Source organism: Euprymna scolopes, chromosome 16 (genome assembly GCF_053919585.1).
Source record: "Euprymna scolopes isolate OS-2025 chromosome 16, ASM5391958v1, whole genome shotgun sequence".
Classification (NCBI taxonomy): domain Eukaryota; kingdom Metazoa; phylum Mollusca; class Cephalopoda; order Sepiida; family Sepiolidae; genus Euprymna; species Euprymna scolopes.
This window is the reverse complement of record NC_136497.1, coordinates 110,232,234-110,242,736: the sequence shown is the minus strand read 5'-3', so window position 1 is coordinate 110,242,736 and position 10,503 is coordinate 110,232,234. Positions and strand designations below refer to the sequence as shown.

At 38.5% G+C, this 10,503-nt stretch overlaps 2 protein-coding genes across 2 annotated transcripts; both read right to left on the bottom strand.

Moving 5' to 3' along the window:
* Positions 1-751: 751 nt before the first annotated feature.
* LOC145296220 (uncharacterized) lies at positions 752-1,315 on the bottom strand. Its single transcript, XM_080142433.1, has one exon. It carries the CDS (start codon positions 1,313-1,315, stop codon positions 752-754), a length of 564 nt encoding a protein of 187 aa, XP_079998559.1.
* Positions 1,316-3,835: 2,520 nt separating this feature from the next.
* On the bottom strand, positions 3,836-4,651 carry LOC145296219 (uncharacterized). Its single transcript, XM_080142431.1, has one exon. The coding sequence runs from the start codon at positions 4,649-4,651 to the stop codon at positions 3,836-3,838; it is 816 nt and encodes a 271-aa protein (XP_079998557.1).
* Between the last annotated feature and the right edge of the window lie 5,852 nt (positions 4,652-10,503).

Sequence of the window (10,503 nt, the reverse complement as noted above, 5' to 3'; positions counted from 1 at the left end):
ACTTTGTTCCATAACGAATACATATAATTTAAACTTTTTTCGATATTTTCATTTTTTAATGTCTTGACTAAACTGTACAAGTACCGATATTTCGGCAAAAGGGATATGAAGAGAAGCTATTCTCCAGATATTGAGCACCTTTTTATGATTGTATTCCAGTTTAAGTTGTGGTGGTGGTGGGGGGGTTGCAGTTGGGTGTTGTGCTCCCAATTAAATACGTGTTCGTAAACGACAAACTTGTCGTATGCAGTGAGACAGAATAACTAAAACTAACAAATAGAGTAAAGTTTAAAGAGATGTTTTATTTCTCGCGTGCGCCTGTGAGAATAAAAATGTTATTGTGTACGTGTGTGCGTGTGTGTGCGTGTGAGGAGTGGAATTCAGTCCGCGTACATATGCATGTCTGACGGTAGAGCTAATGTCTCTTGAAGGAAAAGGCTGGAAAAGTGTTCATTTGCTAAAACTCTTACCGGGTTGATGTTGACCGGCAGGCGCGTTGTCTCACCGTTTCGTTGCGAGGCTGATTCCCAGAAGGAGCGAGAGAATTATCCGGGCATCCCCTTTTATATCTCTCCCAAAGGCAGATAACCAGGTCGCTTTTTGCGACACCTACCGGCTGGTTGGTGCAGTTATCGCTGGAAAAGGAGCAGATAACTGCTACAAAGACCCCCCCCCCGCCCCAGATTGAAAAATATTGAAAATATTATTCAATATGTATAGTTGAAGGGGAGAGTTTTTAATTTGTGTGTTTTTAGTAATATATGTATGTTTTGAAATTTTGTGGAAATGTTACTTTCCGACCAGATCTTGTCTTTTTTTGTTCTGGTGGAGCAGAGTCACATGGAGTATGTGATTCCTCTGTGGTGTCAGAGTCTGTATGAGAGTTGTGTGTCTGTCGGCTTGACTGTGGGTCTTCCACTAGAGCTGGTTTCAGTCTGTCAATGGCAACAGTGTCCGTTTTGCCGTTTTTTGTGATTGTGAAATGTTTTTCTGCCCGACTAACTACTTTGTAAGGTCCTTGGTAGCGGACAAATATGTACTCTCTGTCAAATAGTGTCTTGGGTGTGTGTACTTGTCTCGATACCTGTCGTGTAGACGTGAAATGTATTTTCGACATCTTTGCCTTTAGGTCCTGTTCAAATGTAGCTGTAGGATGTGCATCAACTTCGTTATGAAAATATTGTCCAGGCAAAGATAATGTGGTGCCAAAAACTATTTCAGCCAGCGTGCAACCCAAATCCTGCTTTACGATGTTCCTCATCGACAATAGGACCAAAGGTAAATTATCAACCCGGTTGGTTGTGTTTGGTCTCATTGTGAGAGATGCTTTCAAGTGTCTGTGGAATCGCTCGACCAGGGGTGATATGCTGTCGTCTGTATGTGTTTGGTGCCCAGGAGTAGGTTGAATTCTGCAAAAAGCTTAGACTGGAACTGTGTTCCTCTATCAGTCATGATAACTGCGGGTACACCGTATGTGGCTATCCATTCCTTCAGGATCGTCTTTGCTATTGTGTCCGCTGAGATGTCCTTTAGTGGGATTGCTGTAGACCAGCGGGAAAATCGATCAATGATTGTCAGCAAGTAGGAATAATTTTGACAAAGTGGTAGGGGTCCAACGATGTCTACATGCAGGTGAGAGAACCTGGCATCGGGATTAGTGAAAGTTCCAATTGGGGACTTGGTGTGTCGGTAGACCTTGCAACGCTGGCAGTTCATGCAGTTGCCAGCCCAAAGTCTGACATCTTTGTTCATTCCAGGCCATAAAAATCTGTCGCTGATCATTTTCAGTGTGGCTCTTTTGCTAGGGTGAAAGAGTGAGTGAAAATGATCGAATATGCGTCGCCGCAGTGAAGGTGGGATGTACGGTCTGGGTGTGGGTGTTGTTGTATCACAGTAAACCACTTTATCGCTAAAAGGAGTTGGGACAGGAGTGAGTTTCAAAGAAGTGCTTTGAAGAGTTTGTTGCAATGTGGTGTCTGATGCTTGTTCCTGCGCCAGCAAATTGTGACTAAGAAAGTATTGAGTGATGGAGTTTGTGTCTGGCCGAGAAAGTGCATCAGCCACAATGTTTTGGTCACCTTTAATATATTGGATTTCAGTGGAAAACTGTGATATATAGTCCAGGTGACGAGATTCCCTTGGCGAGTACTTGTCCGGACGTGAAAATAAAGCGTATGTCAATGGCTTATGGTCCGTGTAGATAATAAATTGTCTACCTTCCAGTACATGTTTAAAGTGTTTGACTGCAAGGTAGATTGCTAGGAGTTCCCTAGAAAATGCGCCGTATCTGGATTGTGTTTGGCTGAGCTTGGCGGAGAAGAAAGATATGGGTACCTTGGCGTTATCCATCTCCTGGTGTAGTACTGCGCATACAGCTGATGAGCTAGCATCCGTTGTTAGGGTCAATGTAGCCTGAACATTGTCAGTGAGATAGTTGAGTTTGGTGCAGTTCATCAATGCAGATTTGGCTGTGTTGAATGGCTAAAGTGCTTCCGCAGTGAGTGCGAGTGCTTGTTTCTGCCTTTTTCCTTTGTTCTGAAGGATATTCGTCAAAGGAGACACGATTGTAGAACAATCTGGGATGAAACGTTGGTAATAATTAACGATTCCTATGAATCGTCGCAGCTGACGGAGTGAGGTTGGAGGTTGGAATTGTCCTATAGCTACTACCTTCTCAGGTAGGGGTGTAATTCCGCCTTCATTGATCTGGTGTCCCAAAAACTGGAGTTGCTTGGCGCCGAATATACACTTGTCTGCATTGATCTTAAAACCATTTTGTTGTAGTCTCTGCAGAACTTGGTGTAAGTGTTGCTTGTGTGATGCTTCATCCGGGCTTGCTATCAGGACGTCATCTATGTAAGCGTATACACAGGGTAGTCCCATTAGGACGTTGTCAATGAGGCGTTGAAAGGTATGGGCAGCGTTTCTCAGTCCAAAAGGCATGCGTTTGAACTGGAAGAGTCCAAAAGGTGTTGTTACAGCTGTTTTCGGGATGTCTTCCTCTGCCACTGGGATCTGGTAGAAAGTTTTCGTCAGGTCGAGTTTGGAGAAGACTGTTGCACCCTGGAGTCCTAAAGTGAAGTCGTGTATGTGCGGTACAGGATAGCGGTCTGGAACAGTTTGCGCATTGAGTCACCGGTAATCGACACATACACGATGAGAGTTCTGGTCTGGTTTAGGAACAAGGTGGAGAGGTGAGGCATACGGCTTTCCGAAGGCTCGATGATTCCATCCTCGATCATCTGTTGAAATTCCTGCTTGGCATATTTATATTTCTCAGGTAACAGACGTCGAGGGTTTGAGTAAACTGGAGGTCCGGTTGTTTTAATGTGGTGTTGTGTGGTGTGTTTAATTTTGTCGTCAATGTTGAAAGGTTTGGTTATGTCCGGGTATTGATCCAAAACATTGACGTATTCCTTGGTGTGGTGGGTTGCTGCACAGATTCCTGTTGGGCTAAACTCTGTTAGCGTTCCCTTCACTTTAATGTCTGTCATGTCATCTGTGAGTGTTTGGTTGTGCATGTGGACAGACAGACCATAGTGTGAAAGGAAGTCAGCCTCTATGATGGCCATCCTGACATTGGCTTGTACAAATTTCCAGACAAAATTACGACGAAGTCCTAGGTTTAAGGTAAGTTCTTTAGTGCCATATGTCTGGATTTGTGAGCCGTTTGCTGCTTGTAACTTAAACTTCGATGGAGCTGGTCTTTGTCCGGGTCGTGGTGGGATAACGCTTATCTCAGCACCGGTATCCACTAGGAAGGAATAACCACTGTTGTGGTCCTTAATGTAAAACAAGCGACCTCTTTGTCTCCCTCCAGCCGCAGTCGTCGCTATTACTGGCTGGGACTGGCGTTTCCCTGTAGCCTGTAATTACAGGGGCTGTTGCACTTTCTGGCGTTGTTGCCAAATTTGTAGTGGTAAAAGCAAATACCATCCAGGGGTTGGCTGTAAGGGGACCTCTCTCTACTACGACTCCCACGGCATCTGCTTCGGGATTGTGGACGACCACTTGGCTCCCGGCTTTGAGTTTGGAAAGTCTTTAGCATGGCTTTCAATTCGGCCATCTCAGCTTTTAACTGCTGCAGCTCGCTGTGTTGGTTGCTAGGAGTGGCGAGTGCATTGACTGTTCGTGGGCTGCTGGTAGATTCTAGTATTCGGTCAGCCGAGCTTGCTAACATGTCGATGGGGGTGGTGTCTACCATTGGAGCCAGGATTTGCGTCACACTTGAGGGAAGTTTGTCCAGCCACAATCGTCGCAGTATATTCTCGGACATCGTATTTCGTCCGAGCTGTGACTTCATGTGTCGCAGTAATTGTGACGGTGTCCTGTCGTCAAGGCTGATGTTGTTGAATAGGTCCCGTAGCATGGCTTCTTCGGAGCGACTCATTCTTTGGATTATTGCATCTTTCAAAGCATCATAGAGGTTGACTGACGGGACGTCGTCCAATAGGTCGGTGACTTCGTCTACCACCTCTGAGGGCAAGGCTTCCACCACGCTGGCAAATTTGTTTTTCTGTGAAGTTATTCTTCTCACCGAGAATAATGCCTGTAATTGAGTTAACCAGTTTTTCACATTGCTTGAGTTGAAGGGAGGCAGACGGCAATTCGCAGAAACTTCAAGAACATCGTTTATATCCGCGCTGGTCATAGTGAAAGCTGAGGGTGAAGGATGAAAGAAGTTTTTTTTTTTTTTTTTTTTTTAGGTGTAACACGTGTTTTGTGTTTGGAAAATGTGGTTCACAAAACGTAGAGACTATTTACTTGTTCAAAACACTTTCTTTTTTTTGTCAGTGTATGGAGAAATACGCGTGCGTTTTTTTTTTTTTTTTTTGTAATTGGTCTTACATGAAAAGCGTTTCGAAGAAAAAAAAAGGGTAGAGAAATTTGTTTTCTTTTTTTTTTGTGTGTGTTTCACGGGGTTTAAAGTTTGTTGAGAAAAAGAAATGGACAAATTGTTCGTTTTGGTTTGTTTTTGTGTCTGTTTTTTTGTATTTTTCCAACTCGTGGGTAGATAGAGAGGAAAAAAAAAGGAAAAAAAAAGGATTATACGTTTGTTACGCACACGCAGAGAAAAACCGAGAAATGTTTGTTTGTGCTTTTATTTTCCTGTTAATTCCCACGTGGGCAGGAAAAAAAGAAAAATGGCGGCTTCTTTTTGGTTTGTATAAAGCTACCACGTGGGTAGATAAAACAAAAGACGCGTAATTCGAAAAGAAACGAGAAATATTCGTGTTTGTTTGTACGAAATTAATTACTCTGTTCCATACGACAAAGCTTGCGTCGTCGGGTCACCAAATGTGGAGGGGGGGTTGCAGTTGGGTGTTGTGCTCCCAATTAAATACGTGTTCGTAAACGACAAACTTGTCGTATGCAGTGAGACAGAATAACTAAAACTAACAAATAGAGTAAAGTTTAAAGAGATGTTTTATTTCTCGCGTGCGCCTGTGATAATAAAAATGTTATTGTGTACGTGTGTGCGTGTGTGTGCGTGTGAGGAGTGGAATTCAGTCCGCGTACGTATGCGTGTCTGACGGTAGAGCTAATGTCTCTTGAAGGAAAAGGCTGAAAAAGTGTTCATTTGCTAAAACTCTTACCGAGTTGATGTTGACCGGCGAGCGCGTTGTCTCACCGTTTCGTTGCGAGGCTGATTCCAGAAGGAGAGAGAGAGAGAGAGAGAGAGAGAGAGAGAGAATTATCCGGCCATCCCCTTTTATATCTCTCCCAAGGGCAGATAACCAGGTCGCTTTTTACGACACCCACCGGCTGGTTGGTGCAGTTATCGCTGAAAAAGGAGCAGATAACTGATACAAAGTGAATTTCTTTAATGCTACCTCACTCTAGAAAGATTTGTATTTATGGTCTGTTGCAGCGAAAACAAACTCTAAATAATTCAGTTTCAAAAATACCAAAGTAGAATTTGTGTTTAGCTTATAAAAATGATGACTTATTGTGTTATTAAAAGAAAAAAAAGTAACAGTTACGATGTCAAAAAATGAAGAAAAAAAAAAAACTGGTAAAAAAAACGTAAATTAAAGTTTTGTGTTTTTGTTTTAAATAAAGAATCGTAGTTGAATTGAATTGTTTGTTTATTTTAGTATAAAAATTCACTGGACCACAACGTTAATTGCGAAATCACGGAAATTATTTTATTTAAACTACTAAAACCGATTCATAAAAAAAATCGGTGTCGGTAAAAATATATTAAATTAAATGTTATTAATATAAATCAAATTTAAATAATAAACTTAAATAGAACACTTAAAATAATTCTCTCACTATAAACAATAATTAACATTATAAAATCGATTTTCCTTAATGTGATATGCAAATGACGTCACCTCTTTAATATTATATTTTGCAATAATCTTTATAAACGAATGAATGATATGATGAATGTTTTTTGTATGTATCAATCACCTTGTGAACAAACAAACAAACAAACAGACAGGAATACGAATCTATATATATATATATATATATATATATTGCATGACTAACTAAGTCTTTGTATTATTATTATATATAGAAAAATATTATTATTCTTTATTAATCTTGTACAGACTAATAATAATTTTACCATCTAATTTACATATGTGTTTGTGGTATGTACATGTATACAAATTAGATGGACACGTTAAAAAAGGGTGGTCACTCTATGTTAGAAAGTAGTTGAATCTATATAAGAGTGATAGGAGCAAGAGAAATGCATAGGCACGATAACTAAAAGAGAGAGTTGGGTAATTATGAAAACCTAGAATAAAAGAATCAGAAATGTTTTAAAACATGACACAAAACATGAAACTAAAGTATATTCGATGTTTTATAGCAAAAACACCTTATGGAAGCAAACGTTGATTAATTCACATTTTGCATAAAAATAGATATTAAAACATTTTCAAAACGACTAGATAAAATAAATATCCTGTTCTCTCCATGCTGACTGCAAAAAATGGTAATGGGATTCGTTTATAATAATGACATTTGTTGTCAATCATTTTGTCTTAAATTTTAAACAAAATTGGTTTCTCTTAAGAAATTCCAAAGCTGAAAATGTGCATCAATGAATAGCAAAAGGAGTTTTGGATGAATTTTGCCACTATTTTAAAAGATGATTAGCAAACTTCGTGTAAATAGATCCTCCTTGGCAGTTTACAGAAAAGAATGTGATTTGATATTTGATAAGGTGGCACCTTGATATGTTATCAAGTTACGAATGCAGAATCAGTTGTCTGGGCAACAAGAGTCTAGTTTAGATTACTCACATTTCATTTACAACTGAACTGTTTTGAAGGCAAAAGAAAGCGCCAGTGCCGACGCTACCCCCCCCCATTCTATGGTACAAAACTCATTCCTTCCCCAATAGTCTACTTTTTGTAAACAAAGCAAAAATGAGAAATTTTCAGCAATATTCAATGAATTATACATTTTATGAGAAACAATGATTTTTAAAAAAAGTGAGGGTTTAACAGAATTTAAGTTTGGCTCAGATTAATACATACTGCACTGCACTAACGTTATATTTTGTTTTAAATGTGTTATTACTGTCAACAGTGATGCTCAGGACATGTTCAATTTTCGCCTTAATCCAGATTGTTCCTTTTTTGGAAGCTGTATTCTCCCCACTCTAAGAACCGACCTTGTATCTAAATTGATTTTTTTAACTAAGCCATGAAGCGATGCAGGGAGGATGTTGGGGAGGGGGGATTAAGGGTTTAGGCGTGACTACCGAGTGTTGTAGAAGGACTAGGATATATAAATCCTAATCCCGTTACAAAAGAAAAATAATGAAACGAATGGAATTGAAGGAAACAAAAACTCAATTGATGGATAAAATAAACGTGTCGTTTATTTACTGTTGAAAGAATGAATGTTTTAGATATAACATGTGTTCATGTCCGCGCGGGTGTAACTTGCTGAACTGATGGTGTAGAAAGAAAAGGAAATGTGTGTTCATCTCACTATCGTTTGTTTGTGCGTGGGAAGAGAAGTGAGTAATATAGTAGAAATGAGAATGATAGTCGAGCGTGTAGACAAAGAGAAAGAATAGAGGGTTGAAATCAGTTAGCAGTCAGCTACGCAAAGGTATTCTCAGGTACAAGTTGTATATGTAGAGAGGGAAAGAGTGAGAATGTCAATCCAGTTCATGGAGAGAGAAAGCGTATGAAGTGTACGTACTGTCTGTTGGCTTTTTGTCCCACATAGTAGCAAGTGGTGTGAGGCATGCGCATGCGCGCGCCTGCCGAAAAGGCACGCTGTCGGTCCGTAGACCGCCCAGCTAGGAAGCTGGTCTGAAAATGGCTGGAAACAGCTTGTCTCTTGCTTTTATACTTGTTCCTTTGAAAGGGGAAGTGACGTTGTCCATGCGTGCGTGTATGTGCGGACGTTAGCGTGTGTGTGTATACACGTGAATGTGAGTGTATGTACGCGAACGTGAATATATGTGCGTGTGTGAACGTGGGCACGTATGTTTGTGTGCGCGTATGTATATGACAAGTAATATAGCTTGAGATGTGAACACATGTTTTTGTGTAAGACTAGAAAAGGCTCGTGCAGAGTAAAGAAGGCCGATGCACATGACAACGTGACGTCATTATCAGATTCACTTGTAGGGATATGATCTAGCAGCAGTTTCGTCTAGTTTTCAGTTTGCTGTCTAACATGGTGTATTCTTGCGTTGTTACAAATTGCCGGGGAAATTATCCAAAAGGCCCCAAAGTACATATATTTTCTTATCCTAAACTTTCTCAATTTGGATATGTGCTGGAAAAGAAGGGAAAATTTTATTCCAACCAAATATAGCAAAATAAGTGATGTTATTTGTTAATAATTAAACGTGTATTGAATTAGAACTGTATTCAAGTACTTTCATTATGTTTGATAACATTGTTAATATAAATTAAAGTACTTTCATAACGTTTGATAACATTGTTATTATAAATTAAAGAAACAATACTATTTATTGCTAATACGGCAAATATTATGTTGATATATTTAACTGTTTATTTTCTTATAAGGCTAAAAAGTCTATCAGGAAGGTTGAAAACTTAATTTAATTTTGTTTTAGGTTTTAAAATTATAAACAAATAATTTTTACATGAGAATAATTGTCAAAATGTTTTTTTTAATAATAAATAAAACCTTTCATTGAGTATGTCCAAATATTTGAAAGTTCTATATTTTTTTCTAAAGTCGGTTTGAAAATTAGTCACCTCGTGGTTATTAATAAAATTAGCCGTGACTGAGCGTTACATATTAAAATTGATTGTTTCTTTTTAGAATTATAAACAAATAATTTTTACATGAGAATATTTGTCAAAAATATATTTTTTTAATTTATTTACTTGCTCCCCACCAGGACACAGTTAGACACAAGGTCGGTTTTTAATGTGGGAAAATTTAGTTCCCCAAAAAGGGCACTCTGGATAGGAACAAAAATAAAATAAAAATTGTCTCGGTCATGAAGGATTTCTCTTCCACTGACCGAGGACAGAACAAATGAAGTGTAGTATCAGAACAGATACTACACTGTGATTATTATTGTAAATGTTTGTTTACTATCTTTTCTTAGATTTTAGCAATAGTTTACATTATGGTATGGATGTTTTCTTTAATTATGTTTTTAGGAATGTGAACATCATTTTTGACATGAGGATGTAATAAAGGAGAAGTCAAGATTCGATGATAAAACGTTGTGAAATAAACACGCAAGATGAGAACATTAGTCTGAATAATCTCTAAAGTTCCAAAAAATAACATTCAACCCATGTGATTTTTCTCTAAATTAAATTAAAAAAATATTTCTGCACTTGTAACTTTTGTTTGTTTGTATTTAAATTATTTGTTTGATTTCAATTTTTTGTATTTTATCGTTTGTTTTCATTCTTAAAATTATTTATCGATGGTTTTCACTTTTAAAATTATTCATCGTTGGTGTGTAATATGTTTTTTAATTCTTTGTTTCCTAACTTCATAATTCAGTTTTATCAGTATTAAATTGTATATTGCTTTAAAATTACTTAATTTTACATAGATAATATTCATATTTTATATTGAATAAAGTTCAGTTTCAGTATTAATCGAACTGTGTTCCCTTTTTAAAAATGTTTTATTGCTCTTTTTCAAATGGCCCTCATATAGTATTGACAGTCTGACAAACCTTACCTACATTGCCTGCATGCATTTTTCAGTTAACAGGCCTCCTTCTTACTCTCGGTGGGCGTGGTTTAGGCCGCTTTCACGTGTGTGATTAATCCGTTATGATCAAGCACAGACACATTAGATCCTGCTTGCTGCCATTCCCTCAACTTCTCGGTACATACATCCGTGCAGGCTGTAAAAGGATTTACGTGCTCGTTTAGTTCCCGATAGTCGAGTACCGGCCTCACTTTCTGTTTATTATGCTGGATAACCGCCATTAACAGGATCAAACACTTTGGGGGCCCAATTCCTTCTCTGAATAGGGAACTAGCCATCCATTTTTTATCCAAGTCTGTAGTTCCT